At 47.6% G+C, this 25,207-nt stretch overlaps 1 protein-coding gene across 1 annotated transcript in view; it reads right to left on the bottom strand.

Moving 5' to 3' along the window:
- Nucleotides 1-226: 226 nt before the first annotated feature.
- Nucleotides 227-25,207, bottom strand: part of tmem266 (transmembrane protein 266) — a gene marked incomplete at both ends in the record, with an annotated part of 29,853 nt that continues 4,872 nt past the window's right edge. Inside the window, 8 exons of the mRNA XM_084452530.1 lie at nucleotides 227-885; nucleotides 1,297-1,359; nucleotides 2,468-2,651; nucleotides 3,286-3,401; nucleotides 4,068-4,206; nucleotides 5,000-5,056; nucleotides 6,929-7,002; nucleotides 8,347-8,501. Coding sequence (XP_084308656.1) covers nucleotides 227-885; nucleotides 1,297-1,359; nucleotides 2,468-2,651; nucleotides 3,286-3,401; nucleotides 4,068-4,206; nucleotides 5,000-5,056; nucleotides 6,929-7,002; nucleotides 8,347-8,501 — 1,447 coding nt within the window. The remainder of the gene's footprint in view (nucleotides 886-1,296; nucleotides 1,360-2,467; nucleotides 2,652-3,285; nucleotides 3,402-4,067; nucleotides 4,207-4,999; nucleotides 5,057-6,928; nucleotides 7,003-8,346; nucleotides 8,502-25,207) is intronic.

A 25,207-nucleotide genomic window follows, 5' to 3' on the forward strand; every position in this document is an offset into this window, starting at 1 on the left:
AATTCTTAATGGATGCTCAGCGCTTGTTCAGACTCCCGTGCGGTTCTTCTGGAACGGTCACGGCGTCAGGAGAGCAGGACAGACGGCCGCTATGCTCTACGAGGAGCTGAGTTGAAGGGGGGGGGTATCAGGTGGTCAACGAGGCCCTCAGCTAGTGAGTTTCGGTAGTGTCCCTGGAGCGTGTGGAGAGTGCTGGCTGAGAGCCCCGCACCCCCCACCTCGGGCCCTATGTCTCGGGGAGTCGACCAATGGGAGCGTCCGCCGGCTCCATCAGCTTGTACTTCTCTTCCAGCAGGGGCTCGCTGCTCGGCAGGTGGATGAGGGGCTTGGTGTGTGGTGCCGCCCGGTTCTCGCGGTTCCTCTGGTTGTAGATGTTGAGCCTGTGCTCCCGCTCCGGGCTGGTCTTGGCGGAGCCGGCGGGGCTGGGCAGCTTGAGGTTGACCGGGTCCAGGCCCTTCTTCTGGGCCAGGCTGGACTCCTCCGACAGGGACGAGAGCAGCTCCTGCACCACCGCGCTGGGGGGCGGCCCCCGGGCCGGCGGGCCCCCGCCCAGGGCCAGGGGGCTGCTGTACGGTGGCGGGTAGCAGCGCTGGCCGCTGTAGTCCGTGGAGGTGGAGGCCTCCCTGACGGTGGAGCTGTAGTCTGCGGTGGAGCCCAGCGTGTGGCTGCTGACGCTGTGCTGCCGGCCGCTGAAGCTGTAGCTGGAGCGCGACACGGTGGTGGAGACCTCGCTGACCGAGCTGCCTGTCCGCTGCAGACCCCGGCCGGGCGGCACGGCGTCTGCGCTCACCAGGGTCGAGGGCAGCTGGCTTGGGTTGTTGGGCAGGTGGACGTCGATGGCCGCCGTGGTGATGACACGGGTCGCAGGGTCCGGGATCCCGACGTCTACAATGACATCATCACACAGCGGGTATGACAATGACATCACACTCCGGGTATGACAATGACATCATACACCAGGTATGACAATGGCATCTACAATGACATCACACACCAGGTATGACCATGACATCTACAATGACAACATCACACAGTGGCTAACCGGGTATGGACTTGGAACAGAACACAACTGTAAGAGGACTGTATGTAGAATAAAGAATAAGAGGACTGTATGTAGAATAAAGAAGAAGGGGACTGTATGTGGAATAAATAATAAAGAGGACTGTATGTGTATGATGTGTATGTGGAATAAAAATTGTAAGAGCATTATGTTGAATAAAGAATAAAAGGACTGTATGTGGAATAAAAACTGTAAGAGGACTGTATGTGGAAAAAAGAATCCGAAAGTGGACTAACCGCTACTCGGCTCACTGTAGTACTGGCTGATGTAGTTGTTCATGTCGTCTTGAATGACGTGATCTGAAATAAATAAACAGATTATGTCTCAGATGCAATGGAAATGACCTGCTATTGCACTTTCTAAGATGACCTAGACCAGCCGGTTAGCCTACAGGGGGCCTCACAGAGACATGACCTGGGGTGCAAGTTCATCAAGTGGGCAACCAACCAACCACATCAGGCCTGCTGACGCACAGCAATTCAGTTTCGAGGGGCAGATCTGAGAGGCCTGTCTATCTATATAGGGACAGAGTAGTGGTTGAAAATGATTTAAAGTCCACCCCGCCTGGTCAGACCTGTAGCGGAGGCTTCACTGACTAGGCATCAGTCACAGTCCGTCTCTGAGTGCCATCTCTGTTCCCTCAGGACCCTTAGATGGAACCTCCTATCTCTTTATGTTTCTTAAATATTTATTTGATCACTGTCCCGATAGGAGGGGTAGACGGAGACAATCTGTCTGAGGATCAGGCCCAGTTACCGCGCTGCTCCTCTCCGGGACCTCAGCGTTCTGGCAGAGACAGGCTGATTTATGGCTTTCATAAAGGAATGGAGCCCCGCGTTGTGAGCTCTTGCATCGCAAACACCAATGGCCCCTTTGTTCTCGCAAGTCGTGTAAGTTATGGACCATTACCCTCTGTCCGGCTAGGGGCTGCTGAGGAGTTGTAATCGGAATTGTAAGAGGCGTGTTCTGACAGCAGCGCGGCGTTGCGCCAGTGTGCGGTGTGCTGTCCATTCCTAATGAGCTGCTCTGCCCTCTGCCTCTGCTAGTTTGTGTTCTGCTCTGACAGGTCTTTCTACGGTTGCTGTTCTGGAGGGATGCGCCAGTCTTTCCCTCGTTTTCAAGTCCCACAATCCTCCCGAGGAGCCGGGATGTGGCTTGTTAAGATGCTGTGGTTTCTGTGCGAACGGAACACGTTGTTTTTTTTGACAGACCACACTATCCCCAGAACATGACCCGAAGCACAGGGCTCTGACCGGGTTGAATGGGCAAAACCTGATCTCACATGACAAGAAGCATTATTATATAACATTATTATATTCCACTGGTTCCAAAAGACACTTGTTGTTTTGAACGGATTGTTGTACTGTGTGTGTGTGTGTGTTTGTGTGTGATGTGAGGTGTGTTCACCAGCGTTGGCCCCTGGCTCCCTGGCCTTAAGCTGTCCGTGGACCCCGGGGGCCAGGCCGTCCACCTCCTGGAAGCTGCTGCTCTGCTTGCCCCAGACGTGGTGGATCTGCATGGCAGCCTCGCGCTCAGCCACCAGGTCCAGGTCCTGCTGGGCCAGATGGGCCCTCAGCTGCCGGATCTCAAACTGAGGAGGACGAGGGGAGAGACAGAGACAGAGAGCGACAGGAAAAGGGAGAGATAGAGATATGAGGAGGCATGGAGAGAGACGGAGACAGAGAGACAGGAAAGGGGAGAGACAGATAGATAGAGACAGGAGAGGGGAGAGACAAAGTCAGAGACAGGAGTGGGGGGGAGATAGGAGTGCGGAGAGACGGAGATATGAGGAGGAGTGGGCAGAGCCAGAGAGAGACAGGAGTGGACGATGTGAGTGGATTTCTATTCAGTAATCACCTGGATCAATACCCATTATCAAACATGTACCCTTGAGTTGATTTGCACTAGACACAACCTCTACATAACTGGTCTTACTGTACTCCTTTGACTGTATATCCCCACGGGGATCAATAATGTACAGTATTACTTAAATTCAGTACCTACCTACCTATTTACAAACCCAAGGAATCAGCTGACCTCATTACATACAGGACATAACTGTATAGCCCTGCAACATCGTACCAAATACCAGTTGAAAATAAATGTTGAATACAAATACAATTGAAAAATGCACAGTTGATAAGATGACTTGTTGATATCTTGCTGCCCTCTGCTGGTGTGACAGGCAGGGTGGTGTGATTCAGTAAGAAGGTCGTAGGTCATACCGCCTGCTCCTGGCAGATCTGGGTGAGGCGTTCCAGCTGCTCCTCCCTCACAGCCTTGGCCTTCTCGTACTGCTGGACTTCCAGGTCCATCTCCACCTTCACCTGCAGTACGTAGGCTAGGCCAGGACACACCAGAGGCAGGTTGTTAGCTCACCGCACCGCCACGGTTACAATGGCTTGTTAGTATCGGCTGTGAACTTGTTTAAATATACATGAGAGTTACTTTTAGAAAGATTTTTTTTTTTTTTTTTTTACGGTAGACCTATTCATCATCCTCCAAGGTGATTATTTTTGCCACAAATTAGTCCTAGTCAGGTTCTATTCAGTATGTATTTCCAACATTCAGACTGTCTGCTGCGGTTCACATCAGGCCACAGGCTCCCTGACCCACTGTCTTTAATGAACTCTTCCTCGCTGGAGGCAAACTCCCTCAGTGTCCTAGTCTCCACTGCACGTGTGCCTACCTATACAGTCAGACACCACAAGGGGGCGCTATATCAATTCGAACGAGTGCACAAAACATTCAGTGCAAAGTGTGTGGGTAAACGTGTGCATGTATATGTGAATTTTATTAGCATAGTAGCGCCGTCAGCAGTAAGCTTGGTGGTGGTGGGGGCACTGTACTGAGATAAAAGTTCAACTAATGACTACAGTCAGTGAGGGAGGGAGGAGGCAGCGCAGACTCTCATGTACCTTCCTGCCGCATTTCTGGAGGCTGACATTAGAGGATGCGACACTGGGGCGGGGGGGGGTGGGGGAGGGGGCGACTCCCCTGGGCTTACCGTCGATGATCCTCTTGACTCTCCAGATGCGCAGGGTGATGATGAGTCCGATGGCATCCCAAGGGCTGCTGGGACCGTTGGCCACCGTGGAGGCCACCATAGGGGCCAGGGAGAGCACAATGACTGCCCCGTCAAACACCTGCGCACCGCGCAGCACATGCGCAGATAGATAGATAGATAGATAGATAGATAGATAGATAGATAGATAGATAGATACAGTATATAGATAGATAGATAGATAGATAGATAGATAGATAGATAGATAGATAGATAGATAGATAGATAGAAAGAAAGAAAGATACAGTATATAGATAGATAGATAGATAGATAGATAGATAGATAGATAGATAGATAGATAGATACAGTAGATAGATAGATAGATAGATAGATAGATAGATAGATAGATAGATAGATAGATAGATAGATAGATAGATAGATAGATAGATAGAAGCCTTTATTTAGACAGGGAAGAACATACTGAGACCAGGTCTCTTTTACAGATGTGTCCTGCTTACATATAACATACACAGTAATTCAGTGGCAGAGTACACAGAAAAAAAGGAAAAAAAGAAAAGTGACAGCATGCAAACTACAATGACAGTAATACAGTAGCACAGTATGAAACATAAAGTGGTGACATAGTACATGGGTGTAGAGTAGAATAATTATTAAGTACAATTAGAAAATGACTAGCATCAATGGTCATAGGTATCAGTTAATATTTCTTTGTGCAGGTGTGTTAATGTGTGTATTTCTTTGTGCTGGTGTGTTTGTGTGCATACACACGCACGCATGCACACAAACACACCTGAACAAACAGTCGTTACTGTGGGGTTGAGGTTTCTGTGATGATGAAGTGTGCTGTTGAAGGAATGACATTGTGGTGACACTGGGCCCACCTCAGAACTATAATGAGACCCCTGGAGACTCACCTCCACTTTGTTCTCTATGTAATCCCATATCCCCAGCACCACGATCCTGAAGACCGTCTAAGAGAGAGAGAGAGAGAGAGAGAGAGAGGAAGAGGGAGAGGGGGAGGGATAAAGAGAAAGAGAGAGGGAGGGAGAAAGAGAGGGAGAGAGAGAGAAAGAAAGAAACATTACATTACAGTCATTTAGCAGATGCTTTTATCCAAAGCGACTAAGAAAGAAAGGAAGAAAGAAAGAAGGAAAGAAAGAGAGAGAGAGAGTATGAGGTGGTAAGTTAGAAAGAAAGAAGGAAAGAAAGAGAGAGAGAGTATGAGGTGGTAAGCTAGACTTGGATTGGACTCGTACTTCCTTTAGTTGTAAACACCCTCTAAAAATATGAACATCTCAGCAAATGTGAATTGCAGTTGTGATTCTGTTTTCTCCCATTTTTCACAGGCAATTCATCACAGACATCATCTTTATACACTTCACACAAGCACTGGGGTAGGGTTTCCCCTCCACCAATCATAGACACTGCGTCCTGCGCATACCGCTGACTCAGCGCGGGCTGCAGAGGGCAACTGTTCTTAGATATTCAGGCTCGCACGTACCGTAAGCAGAAGCCACCCTGCCATACCCAGTCCTTGAAAGAATCCCTATAGGTTTCCTTTCTCTGATAACTAAAATGCTTCTGGCCCAAGCTAAGCAGGGGACCAGTCAACAAGAAGAACTAAGACAAATGCTGCTAGCTCCAAGGCAACGGTAATCGATACGGCAGGTTAAGCCTGAGGAGACCCTGACGTTAGTTAAAATCGTAGCGCCCAGGAAAGCTCCATCTGCATTTTAAAGTTAAAAGCGACGGCGTCGGGGATCGATGCCATGCGTCAAGGGAGAGACCAACCATCTCAACAGCGGTGGGAAGTCAATAGAGGTCTAGCGCCAGGCAGGAGGAGGGAGGGCCGTAGTGCTAGGAACCCTGGGAGCAGGTAAATGAACTGCAGGAAGTGGCTAATGAGTACAATATGCTGATGATGAAAAAGTGCCGAGTGTTTCCTGCTGTTGTGGGTGTTGTGACGCAAATACACCAGGGCATCTCGTCAACTCACCTTCAGCTCCTCCACACAGCGTTATAACTTTAATCAATAACCAGCAGAATCAGCTGTAACCGAGCCTGCCAGGGTGGTTACAGTATGAGAGAGGGAGAGGGGGGGGGGCAGAGAGAGGGCGAGAGAGATCAAAAGCCGAGGATGGTCCGCGGTTCCCAGCTGCTGGCATTGTGCCGAAGTGTCCTTAAGCAAGCCCAAAATGGCTCACGTGTGGCACAGTGACGCAGTACCTAGTACTGTCGCCTCACAGCAAGAAGGTCTCCGGGCCTTTCTCTGCAGAGTTTGCATGTTCTCCCCGTGTACGCAAGGATTTCCTCCCAAAGAACCCGATAGATGCTCTTCAGTCCGGTCCCTGACCAAGACCTGGACTGAGCACTTGGATTTGGTTCCCGGGTGCCATGAACGATGGCTGCCCACTGCTCCTGGCTGCCCCTGGAGGAGGACAGCTTGGATGGGTGAAATGCAGAGAACAATTTCCACTGTGTGTGCTGTGTGCCATGTCACCACTCACTGTGTGTGCAATGTGTGTGTCACGTGTGGCTGAATAAAGACCCCCCCCTCGGGTCCTGTAATTAAATTACATTTTTAGAAAGAGAGAAAGAAGGAGCGTGGGCAGAGAGAGGGAGAGAGAAGGAGATTGAAGGACACAGAGAGGGGGAGAGAGTGAATGAAAGACAGATTGAAAGAGAGAGAGAAAAAGAGAGAAAGAGAGACGGAGAGAGATTGAAAGAAAGAAAGAGGGAGAGATTGAAAGAGAGAGGGGGAGAGAGAGAGAAAAAGAGAGAGAGAGAGAGAGAGAGAAAGAGAGGGAGCGAGAGAGAGGGGGAGAGGGAGAAAGGCGTCTCACCTCAGTGAAGAACACAGCGAGGATGACCAGGCTGATCCAGTGGATGATGCCGGCAAACTGGAACGCATTGTTAACTATGGAGAGAACATGGTACACACACACACACACACACACACACACACACACACAAACACAGACACTTCAGAGATGCTTCACACACACGCACGCACACACGGCGCTGTCCGTCTGTCTGTCCTTCAGCCTAATTGCGGGACAGCTTTGCACGGCATCAGGCTCTCAGCCGAGGCCATCCTCTTCACGCCCCCCCCCAACCCCTTTCTCCACCTCCCCACCTGTCTCTGTTGGCTGTGCTCAGTGATCTGTCCATCAGTCCATTCATCTTCCTCCATGGCTCTACCACCACATCCATCCAGTGGCCAAGCTCTACCCCTCCCCCCCCCCCCCCATATATCTGTCCGCTAATCTCTCCCCCCCCTGCGTTTGTCTTACTTTCCCTCAAAGCGTTCCCCCCCTCCTCAGTCTGTCTCCTGGGACTCGGAGGGACTCGGTACTTAGATACATTCCGCATCGACAGCCCACACCCGCGTTCGACCTTCTTCTCGGGCTACTGACGTCATCGAAGGTCACAACTCGCGCAACCTTCCAGCCGGTGATAGCAGATGAGGACGTGGCCAGCCGGGTGATGCAGATGGGGTCAGACTGGCATCTAGATCAGCTGACGGAGTGTGTCATCTCGGGAATACTAATGGGCCTCGCCGGGTCTTGAACGTGTCACTGACCACGGGTCTAATCACACATTGTTGTCCCGGCGGCCCAAGGGAACTCGCCGTTAATCACACCCGCGATTATATTCACAACAAACGATGCACCGCACAGCGCCAAAGTGAGGAGCAGCCTTATTGACAAGAGTATAAACACACAGTCCCCCTTTATGTACGGGGAAAGCACAGAAAGAAAGCACAGAAAGACATAAGAGACAGACAGACAGACAGACAGACATACAGACAGACAGACAGACAGACAGACAGACAGACAGACAGACAGACAGACGGGCGGATGGACGAACAGGCAGACAGACAGGAAGACAGACAGGCAGACGGACAGACAGAGACAGACAGGCAGACAGACAAACAGGCAGACAGACAGACAGGAAGACAGACAGGCAGACAGACAGACAGGCAGAAAGGCAGACGGACAGACAGACAGACGCAAGCAGGCAGGCAGACAAGACATAGACAGACAGGCAGACAGACAGGCGGACGGACAGACAGACAGAGACAGACAGGCAGACAAACAGGCAGACAGACAGAAAGGAAGACAGACAGGCAGACAGACAGGCAGACAGACAGACAGTCAGAAAGGCAGGCAGACAGGAAGACAGACAGACAGACACGCAGACGGACAGATAGACAGGCAGACGGACAGGCAGACAGGCAGACAGACAGACAGACACTCACACTGTAGCAGCTTGGTGTCGATGAGCAGCTCCAGAGTGAGCAGGACCACCACCAGGATGACGCAGGCCACCAGGAAGCAGTTGAAGCCGGCGCTGAGCAGACACACCTGCCACAGGGCAGCCCTGCGGCCGCAGCATGGCTTCAGCCAGTTCGACCTGAGCACAGAGCAGAGAGATAACGCATCCATCTGGAGGCAGCCAGGGAAATGAGGTCTGAAGGAAGGACCAATATACCCTAGTCATGTGATATGGGTGGCAGTGAAAGCTGCGACCTGCCTAGGCATTGCTTTAGTAACCGATTGTTCTCTTAAAGGTGCAGTATGCAGCTTGTGATTTCCTGTTAAGACGTGGAAAGGACAAGGGGAAAAAAAACTAGGAACATTTTTGAAAGATTTTTAAAAATGCAACCAACAAAATTCCCGCCCCTCCCTTCAGGCCTCCCTCCGAAGCCACTCCTCCAAACTGGGGGAAAGCAAATGACACTCATTAGGCAGGTAGGTAGGTTGACAGGCAGGTAAGCCATCCAATCATTTGAAGATGGAACCTCAAAATGATTGGACGCTTATTACAGTCCTTCGAGTTCCACAGATCACAGATTTATTTCATTTTTGTGTCAGAGCACTTTATTTATTGATTGCTGTTAGGATGTGATGACAATTGCATAAAATATAAAAAAAAATGCCAAACTGCATACTGCACCTTTAAAGCACATGTGATAGGTGGACAAACCAAAACACTGACTGGGGGTCAGCCTGATCTTTGACGGACCGATCTTAGAACTACTTGTGTTACATGTTCACGTGAATTTGCTTTTGTTTATGGAAAATGTTAGGAAATAATAATTAAAGATTTGTTCATGTGAATTTAGTTTTTGTTTGAGAGACCCTGCTTCTTTGTACCCCAGGACTAAGCTCTGCTCTATGGAAGACCCTGCTTCTTCATACCCCAGGACTAAGCTCTGCTCTATGGGAGACCCTGCTTCTTCATACACCAGCACTAAGCTCTGATCTATGGGAGACCCTGCTTCTTCATACACCAGGAATAAGGTCTGATCTATGGGAGACCCTGCTTCTTCATACCCCAGGACTAAGCTCTGCTCTATGGGAGACCCTGCTTCTTCATACACCAGGACTAAGCTCTGATCTATGGGAGACCCTGCTTCCTCATACACCAGGACTAAGCTCTGATCTATGGGAGACCCTGCTTCTTCATACCCCAGGACTAAGCTCTGATCTATGGGAGACCCTGCTTCCTCATACACCAGGACTAAGCTCTGCTCTATGGGAGACCTTGCTTCCTCATACACCAGGACTAAGCTCTGATCTATGGGAGACCGGGCCTTTTGCGCAGCTGCCCCCCGCCTTTGGAATGCTCTCCCTGACAATCTGAGGGCACCACAGACTCTGGGTTATTTTAAGATTGGTCTAAATACCTACTTATTTAGAAAAGCTTTTTGTATGTAATATCTATATTTCAGTTATTATTATTATTGATTGTTTTCTTAATAATTTTAAGATTGTTTCAACCCTATGAGATTGTCTCTCAGTGAAAAGTGCTTTATAAATACAATTATTATTATCAGAGAGAAAGAGAAAATATATGTGAATAGAAATACGACTAACAAAACAACGTGGATGAATTAAAACAGTCCTTGTATACAGAGAGGTGGTTTGTAAATAAACATTTTATAGTGGGCTATGGGTGCGTTCATAAATGTGCTCGGAGCGCCGGGAGAGCTCTCTGGTCGTTCCGAAATTCAGAGCGTTCCAACTGCTCCTGTTTGAAAATTCAAAGCAGTGAACCCTGGGAGCCCTCAGAGCAGCACTGGCTGCTCTGACTGAAAAGACGGTTTGTCTGAGCAAACCGAACAGAGCGCTCTGAAATCCGCAGATTCTCAGAGCGTATTAACGAGCACACCGGTGAAGAAGGATTCCACAGCCAACGCTGTGTGCTCAGAGCGTTGGTTCCTCTGGGAGCTCCTCGATGCTGGCTGGCTGACCTCGGCGTGTGCCCCCACCCCCCTGGGCGGCATCACGGTGGGGCAGCCTTCACACAGTCTGGAGGGCGCAGACGCCCGTCGGCCATGGTGCCTTCATCTGAGGAGCCTGACAGTGTTTACATGCTCATGGCTTCTGTCTGCTGTTGTCCTGAGTTGTTGCGGACACGGGGACAGGCTGGAATCAGATATAAATCTGTATGTTCCATCATCATCACCCGCACGTCAGTCCTGCTAACCCCCCAGGGTGTTTAACCGTTAGCCCTGTGTGGACCCCCATCTACACTGCCATGTATTTCCATTAGGGTGGAGAGCTTGCTGGGTCCATCTCTAGGTAGAAGAGTCTGCCAGCAGCGCTACCTTAAATCCATCCCTGTCACCCTGCGCGTTCCTCTAATCAGGCCCTGCGACTGGCCCAGGCTCCCGGGGATTTACTGTCAATAAATAAAGACAAATCTCCAGGAAACCGACGGGGATTTCCCCTCCTGATACAACTCTGCTCTACTCTACACAAAACCTGTTAAAAGGAATCCAGAACCCACCCTCCCCCTTCTCTCTTTCCTGGTGCTACGCCAGGTCTTAGCTGGTAGTTATGGTCTTAGCTGGTAGTTATGGTGTTAGCTGGTAGTTATGGTCTTAGCTGGTAGTTATGGTCTTAGCTGGTAGTTATGGTCTTAGCTGGTAGTTATGGTTATGGTTAGCTGGTAGTTATGGTCTTAGCTGGTAGTTATGGTCTTAGCTGGTAGTTATGGTCTTAGCTGGTAGTTATGGTTATGGTTAGCTGGTAGTTATGGTCTTAGCTGGTACTGTAGTTATGGTCTTAGCTGGTAGTTATGGTCTTAGCTGGTAGTGGACAACAACCAAACAAGGAGCAAGGGAAGCTACCGTGCTCTTGAACACTTCTTTCCCCATAACTATGGACTTAAATGAACACCCCTTTTTAAAATATAACTGAACGGACCATCGAGGAGCAAGCTGGCCGCACATCTACTCCGGGGCTGTCGTAACGGGCCCATCGGTGTCGAGCTGGTCCGAGTTCCTATCTGGGCTGTGGTGAGTAGAGCGACCCTATCCCCCCTAACTAGGTTAGCTTGCCCTCACCCAGGTAAGCTAAGGCATACTTGACATGGATACCTACACGCAAGGAGAGACGTTCAGGTTACGGGCTGACTAGTCTTGTAAAGTAGAGTCATTAGAATTACGAGCCAGGCTAGTCGACCCCTGTAACACCTGGTTATCTGTGGGCGACACTGACAAGAGACGGTATGCTCCCTCAGAATCAGCTGCTATTCGCTGTCACATGTCCCTGGAGGAACTCCTGTGTTCAGTAGTCATCTGAGAACAGCGGAGGAGAATTGCCTTTTTTTTTCTTCAGAGCAGAGCAGGCGAGCACAGACAGAGAGGCAGTTATTTCAAAGGCAAAGTAGTGGTGCCAAAATAGGATGGGAGCGAGGGCATGAGAGGAGAGAGAGAGAGAGAAATAGAGAGAGAGAGAGAGAGAGAGTGAGAGAGAGAGAGAGAGAGAGAGAGAGAGAGGAGCCAGAGAGAAAAGACAGTGGCGTGGAGCCAGTTTGTGGCTACAGCTGGACCTCCGGTGGAGGACTAGATATCCTGTCCTGCATGTGCCAAGGTCAGCAGAGAAGCTGGAGCGAGGCCATGCTGTGTCAATGAGCTCCTCCCACAGGGGACAGCTGGCACACTCTACCCACTGCAGCGCTGCCAGTCGCTCTGATTAGGAGCTCGACACCTGAGCTAAGAGGGACACAGTGGAGGACATAATGGCTTATTAGCTTAAGTCTTGCATCAACTCACTACAGGAAATTTCTTCAGGACCAAAGTCATCTGTCACTGGGCCAAGTAAATGTTACATTAGCATCAGGATGTGGCTTGCCTCACACCGGCTGACTATATTATATTATTAGAGGGCCGTTTGTTAAAAGATCTCCTATAGCCCCCGGGCTGACTGGCACAGTAACGTATAAGCAGACACCCGAGGTTCAGGACGGAGAAGCTTGATTGAACATATGGATTCATAATTCACTCAGACGCTTGCCTCAAGCCTGGCAGAAAATGTATTAATTGAATAAACCCGCAAAGAAAACCCTGTCTAGAAGCAGAGTGAATGGGCGTGATGGATTACTCCAAGCTACGAAACTTAATTTTGGGGGAAATCACTTTAAACCTTGAGCACTGAAGACCTCAAGTATTTATGGGAGGTTAAGCTGCATCGCTGGGAGAGGCACAGTGGGTCATGGCCATCCACAGGCAATACTTCCAGCATCACACACACACACACACATACTCTCACACACATACACACACACACACACACACACACACACACACACACACACACACACACACACACACACACACACACACACACACACACGCACACGCACACACACACACAGACACACACACACACACACACACACGCACACACACGCACAAACACATCCATTATGGATGTGGGGGAAGTTGGGAATGAATGTGAGCTGCAGAGCGCAGGGTTGTGGTGGACGGCTTTATAAAGCCCAGAGGAAGGGTCAGACTGACCGAACTGTGGCTGACGTGAAACTGATCAGTACTGGCCAGAGGTGGAGGTGATGTGACTGTAACATGGTGACCATGGCCGAGGTTGCAGCCCTCATTCTTACAAAGACCAGAAGAAGGGCTCACATCACACCAGTTTTAAAATCACTGCACTGGTTACCTGACAGTTTTAGAATAGATTTTAAGATTATTTTATATAATTCATTACATAATCAAGCACCTAAATACATATCAGATATGCTTTTAAAATATACACCCAGTAGGTCCCTCAGGTCCTCTGGCACTGAGTTTTAATGGTCCCTAGAGTGAGGACTAAGAGGCATGGGGAGAACTTCAGTTCATATTCTCCCAGCCTTTGGAACACCCTGCCAGAGGACCTGAGAATGTCTTTGACCGTGGTAATTTTTAAGCGAGATCTTAAAACACACCTTTTTAACATTGCTTTTACCACATAGTTTTATTTGTTTTAATATCTTAGTGTTCTTAATTTGCACTCTGTTTCTATAGTTCTATTTCGTGGAGCTCCGCCCCACAGGGCTAGCTCCTATTGGCTAGTGAAACCTAGCTAGCTACAATTGACTGAAGAAAAAAACCCATACACGCACCTGTGTCCAACCAGGTACGGTGCACAACTGTATAAGCGGGCTTCGCCTGCACAGCTGCTCCTTTGAAATGTTCAGCTCGCGAAGACGACTGAGAAGAGAAGAACCGAAGATGACTATGCAGCAACTCACCGTGAAGCCGACGGCGTCGTCCGTGATCCTCCGGGATCCCCGGCCCAGTCTACTGGAAAGATTCTGCGGTTGCGGCGCCCCCTATAGCGACGTGAGATATCCACTTCTGCTCTGCTGCACGGGGACGCAGCACGCCAGGGCGGTTCTGATGCTGTTTCCTTCCTGCCAGACCCACGTTCAACATAAGCTTCTGGAGAGGCTTCGCCGGGCGCAGTTCTTCGACTGCCTGCCACCGCCACTGGGGAACTAAGATCCTGTATCTGCGGAGGGCAGCTCAGACGGGGTTGATGATGTCGGCGGTCCGCTTCAGCGGCCTGCGCCGATGCTGTCCCATCCTCCGTCTGTTGATGATGCAGGAGGGGAGGGAGTTTTCTGAGGCCGACGACGACTCACCCTCACCCAGGATGCTAGTGGCTTGTCATCCAGTGATCCCGGGCACGGGTCGTTTAGCAGCGATGTTTTTTGCTGCTAAAATAGCAGACGTGACGACCACAGAGCTCGCCGAGACTGTAGGCTACTGACTCACCTGTTAGTATGAGTGAGTAGGTTATGACGGGTCCGTCCCTATCTGGGCGCCGGTCCCATCAGAAAACTGAAACTGGCTCAAGCCGTGGAGTCTTTTCCTGCTAAAATAGCAGACGTGACAATCGCGGAGCTCACCGGTACGGCATTAACTGGGCCGCTAGTGAGAAGCCTACGATTGGACCGACCTTATCTGGGCTCCGGTCCCATCGGAATGCTGTGATGAGTCCGGCTCGTGATGCGGAAACAGCAGACGTGATGACCGCAGTTCTCGCCGGTTATGTTCTCCCTGCCTAGCCGGTCAGTGTCCCGTCCGATGCGGCTGCCCACCTCAAGGTTCAGGGACAGAAGCGACGCACATACTGTAACCACAGTGCATGACTATCTTGCCTTCCCCCCATGCTCCTCTAGAGCGGTGATGGGGACGTTTCCATTAAGGCGACAATAAAAATACATTTATAATTTTTTATTGTACAGTCTGCATCTCGTGGGTGCCTAGTCGAGCTACAAGCGACATAACTGTGTTGTAGCTCCTTCACACGGAGGGGTTTGGATGTTATGTGTAAGATGGCCCAGCTATTAGCTACTGCCCCATCTGAAAATATTGATGTTTCCTGCTAGAGCAGCGGTGTCTTCCCTGTGGAAAAAGCAGACAACTGCAGGTCTCGCTGGAACTGTACTAACTTGCCCGTTAGTGAGTACGACAGGACTGGGCCGGCAAGGGCTCCGGTCCCATAGGAAAACTCTGAGGGTTCCGGCTCGAGTTGTGGAGGTCTTCCCCAGCGTATACAGCAGACGTGACTACCGCAGGTCTCGCCCGTAAAGTACTAACTTATCCGTTGTATTAACACGTCCGTTAGTGAGTACGACGGGACCGAGCCAGAGAGCTCCGGTCCCATCGGAAATCTTGGATGTGTTTGGTTGAGCCACGGAGTCTTCCTTGCTGTTACAGCAGACATGACAACCGTAGGTCTCGCCGGTGAAGTTCTAATGTGCCATCAAGTTCGGACCACTGTGTCTTTCCCTGCCTTATTTTAAGCAGATGTGACACAAGCCAGTCTCACTTCTGAGGGACAGACGGTGTGAGAGGGGAGAATTGACGGCAGCCTCGTCTAGCCATATCAACATGAGCAGGCGAGACTCCGCTCCTCGGGTGTTTTTGGTGAACTGATGCTCAACCTTATCAACAGTAGGCCTGTTGTGTGAGGCGGCGTTCGCACTCTATTTCACAAATGCACGAGTCGCCTAGCTCACGCTTAGCTACTCTATATGATGCCCGTGATTATACACTGTCTGGTTCTCTTTCAAACATTCGTTCATGTTTCACCTAAGGAATGCACTTGCACGACCATACAATGGAAACTTTTATACAATGTCTGTCCTGATACGAGGACAGACTGGCGACACATGACAGGAGGTACCGACTCCGAGGATATATATATCTGGTGTCACCGCGCCAACGTCATTCTCGATTTCTTCCCCTGAAGAACTGCATTGACCTATGCTTGGAGATCGGCGTTGTTCTAGGTACTGTTGGCTCTACAGCTTGCAGGTGGATTCAGTGGCCGTTTTTGGTGACTGTTTTCCTGTCGAAGAGCACGGATCAGCATACTCTTGAACTTGTCCGTCTCTGTGAAGCTGCTATTTTAGCTGCTAGCTACAGAGAGCTAACCTTCGCGGGGCTCTCGTCTGTTGCTACTTTGCCACCAGCTATCTAGCACAGAACTGTCACATGAGATTTACCTTCACCGGGGTCTCTCGACAGTCGCTATTTTAGCCAATGAGCTAATCTAGCACTGAACAGTTACAAGCACTACAGTCACACAGAGCTTACCTGTCAGGGGTTCCCCAGCAGGTGCTACAGAGAGCTAACCTTTCCGGGGCTCTGCAACTGTTGCTATTTGGCCATTAACCTAGCACCGGACAGTTGCAAAGAGCCCAACTGTTCGGAAACAGGATTTTACCTCACAGGGGTCCCTCAGCTACTATCGCTAGCATCCAACTGTCATTCGGGATTAACCTTACCGGGGTCCCACCGATGAAACCGGTATAGTTTATCACTGGTGCTGTAATAAATGAACGTCAGAAGAGAGGCTAAAGAGGTTGAGTAGCGACACTGGAAGAGTTTGCTTACAGTTCAGGAATTTGAAGATAAATAAGCTCGTTTGATACACATGTAACTTGTCAATTGCCAATAATGAGTAGTGTCTAAAAAGTGGAACAGAGGGTTCACAATAATCAGTGAGAAATGATCTTAGGAATATCTTCTGAATGAGGAGTAATTTACTAATGTACGAAGAAAAGGTTGCAGCCCATACAATATTGCAGTACAGTTGAGATAAGGAAAAAGAAGACTGTAGTATAAAGTGAGATATGAAGTTAGGTGGATAAATGGGAGCACCTTTCTCAATATTCCAAGTGTTTTCATAGATCTATTGCACACCCGGTTAATATGATCTTTCCAGTTTAATTTACAATCAATCAACTCTGCAGGTATGTTTAAGGCATTAGCAAGATGATAAAAAATAATTGTCCAGTATTCTAGTAAGCGAGGACAGGACCAAAACATATGTGTCATGTTAGCTGGTGACAAATTACATCGATAGCAAGAATCTTTAACATTGGGATATATTTCAGAGAGTTTGAAATTGGTAAAGTAGATACGATGGACAACTTTGAATTGTATCAGATTAAGCCTGGAGCCATCATCCTGTATACCTTCACCAAGTTAATTTTCCCAATCTCTTAATTTTTTAAAGATATGCTTCAGTGAGGTGTGAGATTAGATTGTACAGTCTCAAAATAGTGCCTTTTTGATTTGCAGAGGTGTCCAGAATTGAGTCAATCACCAAGTTGGGAGAGAAATTGGGGAAAGCAAGGCTATTTGATTTTACTACAGAAGATGTTATTAATGTAAAGGTCCCTTAGCTTGACCAGGCCTGATCTCTGCCATATAAAAGGCTCTATCAGTGTTGGGAGTGAGAAAGAGATGGTTATTACAAATGGGAGTGTGGTTACACATTTCTTGGAATCTAAAGGCTTTCCATAAAAATGTGGAGATTAATTTCTTTACTGTTTTAAAAAAGGACTTGGGTAAAAATATTGGCAGGGACAGAAAAAGATATAGAAGGCGAGGAAGCACATTCCTTTTAATACAATTTACCCTCCCAGCAGGGGTTATATGTAAGTTATTCCACTTTTCCAGGTCCAATTTAAGTTTGTCAATTAGAGGTAAGAAATTAATTTGGTAGATGTCAGATAATTGTCGACAGATATTCACACTTAAATACTTGAAATAGTTTTGAGACATTTTAAAGGGAAGTTGTCCATTGGGTATCTCAAGAGCTAGATTATTCACAGGGAAGCATTCACTCTTTAAGAAATTCATCTTATAACCGGAGAAGGTCCAAATCTGTTTAGCAACTCTATAATCTGGGGAATAGTAGATATAGAATACGAAACTAACAATAATAAATCATCTGCGTATAAGGAAAGCACATGTTCTGAGTCATATCTAAGAATTCCACGTCTAAAGCGGTCAGATTTAAGTGCCATGGATAGAGGTTTGATCGCCAAAGCAAATAGTAATGGGCTCAAAGGACTAACCTGACGAGTACCTCTTCCCAGTGTGAAATATCTAGATTTCATCCCATTGGTGCTTATTGAAGCCTTAGGAGAATAATATAAAAGGGATATCCAAGATATAAACTTGGATACCCGAACCGCTCTGATGCCAGGGGGCGGAGTCTCGCCTCCATGCCACAGACCCCACGGCCAATGAGCCTAGGATATAGAGAATTAACTACCGGTGGAATGGTGGTGGAGCATCCATCGGGGACCCGCTGTAGGTCCGCTAGCCTTGTGTTATCTGGGTTTATCCCTTACCTTTGTCCAGAAACAGAAGTTGAACCAATTGCAACAAAATAGCTAACGTTACAGGAATCATCAGTGTAACTGCTTTAGCCACTGACCGCTACCATTAATGTTATGGAAGCTGTTGCTAGTTGTTGTGAGTACATGAGCTAACTGGCTCTCTCGCTCTTATTGTGCAGGATTAGCATTGGAAGCATTGGAACTGATGTGTCCAGGCGACAAGACCTATCTTAATTTATCAGACATCATTTCATGTCATTTCAATTCACAGTTATTTCAGTGGCATGACTAGCTTCCGTCCTACCAGTCCAGAACAGAAACAAGCCAGCCACACACACAAGCCAGGCTGGACCTGGCCTGGTTTATAAAAGTCTATTGGGTAGCCATCTGGGCCGGGGGCCTTGCCACTCTGCATTAATTTAATTGAGGCCACAATTTCGCTTGATTCTAAAGGCTGATCCATTTCACTCACTTGAGTGGGTGTTATGGATGGGAAATCTAGGTTATCGAGGAATCCAATCCTGTCTATATCATCCAAGGGGGATTGTGAGGTGTATAATTTAGAGTAGAATGTTTCAAATGCTTCATTAATTTCAGAGGGGTATGCTGTGAGTTCACCTGAGGTCTTAATTTGTTTAATTTGCTGGGATGCCAATTGACTTTTAAGCTGGTGTGACAGAAGATGTCCTGCCTTTTCCCCATGCTCATATCTTAAAAGTAGCTTTTCAGTCTCTTGTGTTGAAAGTAGGTTATAATGCATTTGAAGATTTTGCCTTTATTTAACTAATTCAGGGGATGGGGATACTGATAGTCTACTGTCCAAGTCTGCTATATTTTCCAAAATCTTTTCCTTTTTTTGTTTTTTTCAATTTGTTTTGCCTAGCAGAATAACAGATAATCTCTCCACGGATTACCACCTTCAGGGTCTCCCAAAGTAATGATGGGGAAGTGAGGTCAGAGTCATTAGTTATAAGGAAGTTGTCAATCACTTTGGCAATTGTCTCACAGAATGTATCATCATGTAACAGTGTGCAATCCAGTCTCCAGGATGGGCGTGTTTTTTGTAGGAGAACAAATGAGAAGTCAAGAAGCAACGAGGCATGATCAGATATCACTATAGTTGAGTATTCCACAGCCTTGACAGTCGGGAGAAAGTAATTATCTATAAAAAAGTAATCAATTCTTGAAAACGTTTTATGAACCTGAGAGTAAAAAGAAAACTGTTTTTTATTGTTATACTGTAGAGGAAGCGCCAGGGATCCATACATCCTATTTGGTCCATAAATTATGATATTGCCTTGGCCATTACCTAGTAATTTCCTCATAATAAGGTGGTAATTATCAAGAAAAAATGTTTAAATTACCTTAGAATTTCCAAGTAATAAGGTGGTAATTATCAAGTAATTTCTTAGAAACTAGGTTGAAATTACCTAGTAATTTCCTAATAATTAGGTGCTAATTATCAAGTTATTTTTTAGAAATAAGGTGGTAATATACTAGTAATAAGGTGGTATTTTATCAAGTAATTTAATATAAATAAGGTGATAAGCAGCAGTAATGTCAAAGTAATGAGGTGATACAACTCCTTGTAAAGTGGAGAGAATTATCATAAGCTAATTTGTAATAAGGTGATAGTTTCTTAGTAATTTCTTGGTAATTTCTCAGGAACAGCCCCCTAAAATAAAGTGTGTTCGTGATGCGTCATTTCCAAGTAATTTCTAGGTCATTTCTCATGAACAGCCCCCTAAAATAATGCTCAAATGTCCTTGAAAAGACATCCAGCCACTCCTTCCCTGTGTTTCCTTGCCAACCAGTGGTTCCACTCAATGAACTTCAAGTTGATTCTGAGAGCTGCCGGTGTGGGGTAGCTGAACCAGTAGATCGTCTCCTTGTGTACGCCAGGCTCCCTCAATATGGTGGCTGTGTGCCTCTCTCGCTGGACGCACAAAGTGCTGCCCATGATTCCCCTGGTAGTGCACCTGGCTTGACGCACACCGCCACGGTGGTGAGACATCTCACCGACCTGAGGTTTGAAAAGCACTATGTGCTACATTGATTTGTATGAGTGGTGCTATATCAATAAAATGACATTGAGGCAGAGTGGACAGAAACGTCACAGGATCATAGGGTGGGTTCGTAAATGCGTTCTGAGAATCTGCTCTGATTTCAGAGCACCCTGGTTTCAACGTTAGAGAGCGCTCTGAAATCAATTAATTTACGAACGGTCAGTGTACTCAGACAAACCGTCTTTTCAGTCAGAGCACAGTGGACAGAGATGTAGGACTGGGTTGGACTGGGCTAGGCTGTGGTACTGTAGGGGTGGACTAACGATACGATACAATATACTTTATTGTCCCTTTAGGGAAATTTGTCTTGGACTCAATACATAGACTGCCTCTATACAGAAACAGAAAACACATATCCCACATATTGCACATACCACATATTGCACATAATACAAAGTATATTGCACATAACCCGTATTGCACGTAGCCCAGTGAAAAAAAACACCTTGACCTATTGTACAACCCCTACAACCTCACTTAACACCATTCAAAATTCTGATTGAGGTCGGCACAAATGAATGTTTGAAACGGATTACAGTAATTTCCAATTGGGCGCTTTATACCGTCTGCCCGAGGGCAAAAGCTCAGATTCAGCCTATAGAATATGAGATGGGTCAGACAGTATTCCCTGTGCCTGCCTGGAAACAGACTGCTCATATATGGACTGGAGGGACTGGTGTTCCTCCCTCCCCATGACTTTCATAGCAGTCTGTACCAGACGAGCAAGCTTAGATTTGAGCTTGACAGTGAGATTGCCATACCATGCAGTCATCCCATACCTAACTATACCTATGCTCTCTAACACAGCCTGGTAAAATAGAAACACCCCATGTACCCTGAGTCTACGCAAAAAGTATCATCTCTGCTGTAAATGAGAACACAAGCTTTCCACATGGGTGTTCCAACTAGATGTATTGTCTAAGTGAACGCCCAGGTATTTATAAGAGCAGACCTGAGTAATGGGTTCATCGTGTATGACCACTGGACTATGATCCCCCACTGACTTGGGGTCCAAAATCATCTCCTGGGTTTTCCTTTACATTGAGAATGAGGTGATTGGCATCACACCACTGCACAAACTTCTCTGTCTCATCGAAGTAGGCTGTAGGACTTGTGTCCTTGTGCAGCAAGCCAAGGATGGCGGTGTCATCTGAGAATTAAAAAATGTGATTTCTAGGGCGGCAATTCCTACAATCATTTGTATATAATATAAAAAGAACTGGAGAGCTAACACCACCCTGTGGAGCACCTGTACTCATTGATCTGGCTCCCGAAAGGGTATTGTTAACTCGATTAGCTAACTCGGTTCGATTGGTTAAAAATGAAAAATACCACTAAATAATTAGTTGAAAATGAAAAATACCACTAAATAATTCATAATAAAGGTATTGACACTCATTTGTTTCAGTTTCATGATCAGCAGATGAGTCAGCATTGTATTAAAAGCGGAGCTAAAATCAACAAATAATAGGCCTAGGCGTGCACAGGACTTAGGATCTTCCAAGTGCTTGATGGCAAAATGGGTGATACTGTTAATGGCATCATTCATCCGTACCCCGCCCTTGCCTGTAGGCAAACTGAAACGGATCTAATTCTGACTTACCTCTGCCTTTAATGCAGACACCATGTATTTTTCAAAACATTTCATAACAATTGAAGTCAGGGCCACAGGTCTATAGTCATTATTTTCAGTCGGACAAGGTTTCTTTGGAACTGGAACAATTATGGATTTTTTTTCCAGAGGGCAGGGGCGATATGTGAGTCCACCGACCGCTGGAAGTTAGGCTGTGGTAGGGTAGGGGTGGGTTGGACTAGGTTGGGCTAGGCTGTGGTAGGGCTGGGCTAGGCTGGGCTAAACTGTGGTAGGGGTGGGCTAGGTTGGGCTAGGCTGTGGTAGGGCTGGGCTAGGCTGGGCTAAACTGTGGTAGTGGTGGGCTAGGCTGGGCTAGGCTGTGGTAGGGCTGGGCTAGGCTGTGGTAGGGCTGGGCTAGGCTGGGCTAAACTGTGGTAGGGGTGGGCTAGGCTGGGCTAGGCTGTGGTAGGGGTGGGACAGGGTTGGACTAAGATGGGCTAGGCTGTGGTAGGGTTGGGTTGGACTAAGCTGGGCTAGGCTGGAATAGGGGTGAGCTAGATTAGATTGGCTGATCCTATCTGGGGTTGATCTCGTTCATGAACTGTCTCTTCTAATTGAGCCGGAATTAAAGACAACATTAAGTCTTTAGTAGGCTTGATTTGCACAGCAATGAAAACAAAGAGGTGTGTGTGTGTGTGTGTGTGTGTGTGTGTGTGTGTGTGTGTGTGTGTGTGTGTGTGTGTGTGTGTGTGTGTGTGTGTGTGTGTGCGTGTGGTAAAGGCACCATGTACGGCCAATACAATTGTAGCACACAGCTGCCGTAACGGTGAACTACAGTAGCAACTGAGACGCTGCAGAGAATCCCAGAGTGGACGGAGTGAATGAAGAATATTGACTGCTGGGTAAAGAAAGGAATTGCAAGGGAGAAAACACAATCCAGAACAGCTACAGCACACACACACCTCCATCAACCTGCCTTCCAGTATTGATCCTGGGATGAATGGCATGAAATGCTACACTTCTCTGAGACCCAACACCTTGCTCAATGTTGTGAACAGTTTCCCTGAAGCCAAACTATGGCGCTATGGTGGTATGGTAGCTGAGGAGGCCCAAACGATTTAGTTCAGTTGTGTTGTGCCTATGCCCTGAATAATTGATCGGAACTCGTGATTGATGTCACGCACACATGTATACCAGAGCAAGTGTTCTCTGTGAAAAACTCCCAAGACATTAACAATCAGACTTGTGGTAGCTGCCGTGCCTTTCCGTATGATTCCAAGTACATCAATCATGGTGCAGATCTGTAAAATATGTATTGAGCCAGCTCTGCTGGTCCCTCCATCCCCATTGTAGGACTGACCCGGAAGAAAGACCAGCCCTAGGCCACTTAAAAAGAATAATACGTATGTAATAATATCTAATATGTACCAGCTCAGTGGCCTTGTGGTTAGAGTGTCCACCCTGAGATTGGGAGGTTGGGGGTTCAATCCCCAGCCGAGTCAATCCAATGCCTCCCTGCTTGGAAGTCAGCATCAAGGGTTGGATTGGGGGAAGTCTCTGCGACATACTAGCGTCATGTCCAGGGGGTGTATTTGTACATCAAGCTGCCTCACGCTAAGGAATCAGGAGATAGGCGCCTGCCCTATGGGCCACTAGGCTCCAGAACCATTAGTTTTCAAGGCTACTTATAATAATATCGATCTCTTTTAAAATCAAAGGAGAGATACTGTAAGAGTGAGGTGATAATACTGTACATCACTGTAAGATGCATGCAGGGTATTTCTAATAATGAGTGCTTGTCAAGCCTGAGCAAGCCATTCTAATCTCTCTCTCTCTCTCTCTCTCTTCCCCATATATAAACACCGATTCACATCAATCTGCTACACCCAGCAGGCATGGGCAGAGGGCTGCCGGCTACAGAGCCGTCACGTTCAGAGGACTTCATCCATCCATCTGTCTGTACATCATCTCAGTCTGTACCTTGCGTTGTTTCTCCTGAGTTATGTCACTTATTCTAGAATAGAATAGAACAGAAAACAAAGTTTATTTGCCATGTGTAACAAGTACAGTACTTTGGAATTACAGGTACATTGGAATTCTTGTAATCGCTTGTCCTTACAGTATCTTATCAGCACTAGTCAATTCCTCATTCCAGTCCGGAACCTGCCGCCTGAATAGGAAAGGTCTATTCGAGTGTTAGGTTAACTGTCCAGGCAGAGGGGTGGTGGAGGGAAAAAAGCCAGGGAATGCGATTGGCCCTCAATAGTTTGAAAATCAAACGTCAATGTAACAACTGGCTAAGTCCTCTCTCGATGTGATCACTGCTGAGTCCTCAGAATCATCACCACAGCCAATTGGAACAAAGCACTGCGAGGGAAAAAAACAACTAAGCACTAAAATATGCTGAATACGCTTCCTGCTGTTTTTATCACAGCCAATCAATTTTACATCTGAGAGGTTTCATATCTCCTCGCCGTTACCCAAACTGACGCCTGGGGAATTAGCAGAAGCTTTGCAGAGATTTACTGTATCAAATGAAATTTAAAAGTACCATTCAGTGATGAGAATAGGTGCGAGAAAGAAAGACTCACGACATGCTCCCTCTACCTGAGGCTTGCCATCATTCAGCCTCACAAACACGGTACAGTCGGTTAACTATGTGACTTCAGTCCTTAAATAACTTCCATTTACCGCCGTGAAATGGACTTTCCCTTCCATTTGAGGGCACATCCTTTCTCCTTACACACCTCTGCTGTGGCATGCCGTGAGGCTAACTGGCAAAAAGGGATTCCAGCGGGCCTGAGCCAGAGGAATGGTCTTTTAATACAAGGCAAATGGAGACCGATGGGCCTGGCATGTGCATAGTAGCAGACAAGCTGCTCCTGATAAATGAGTTTTCACCAGGGCACTTGATCCCTCTCACTCCCATCCCCAAAACCAATCTCACACTTTGCATGTCCATGAATATTAACAAACCCTCAATCCCTGCCCTCGAATGTCAGCTATTGTATAGCAGATGGTGCCAGGCCGCGGAGCCAATTTGACGGAGACGACCCACTCTTCTGTGTGTTTGAAACGGAATCAGAGGGAAAATGAGGAGAAATCCCCTCCGCTCTTTTCAGACATCCATCCACAGAGGAACAGGACTCTGGGAGCCCAGCGAAGTCTGCTCCTGCCGACATGCACGCTAGACACACACACAGAATGGTTTCTCCTGTGTTCTAAAGACTCATGCTTCATTTCTGACTAGTGTCTTTACTTTACTCTTTGGACTGGGGTGTGATAATGTACAAATGAGCGTAGTGCCGTTATGTATTGTGCAGAGCTGAGGTGGGGGAAGTCTGGCCGGCTGCAGGACAAGTGGCTGGAGGATTTGGTCTCAGCAGAGCTCTCAAGGTGGCTCTGTAGAGTAACGTCAGCGATCCTGCCTGGCTGGGCACGTTCTTAACACCCTACTTCTCACCATAGCACTACATCAGTCAAACACCACTCCCACCATGCAACACTTGAGTTAATCCCCACACCGCTGTCCAACATGGATG

The sequence above is a fragment of the Borostomias antarcticus genome, assembly GCF_949987555.1.
Source record: "Borostomias antarcticus genome assembly, chromosome: 18".
Taxonomy (NCBI): domain Eukaryota; kingdom Metazoa; phylum Chordata; class Actinopteri; order Stomiiformes; family Stomiidae; genus Borostomias; species Borostomias antarcticus.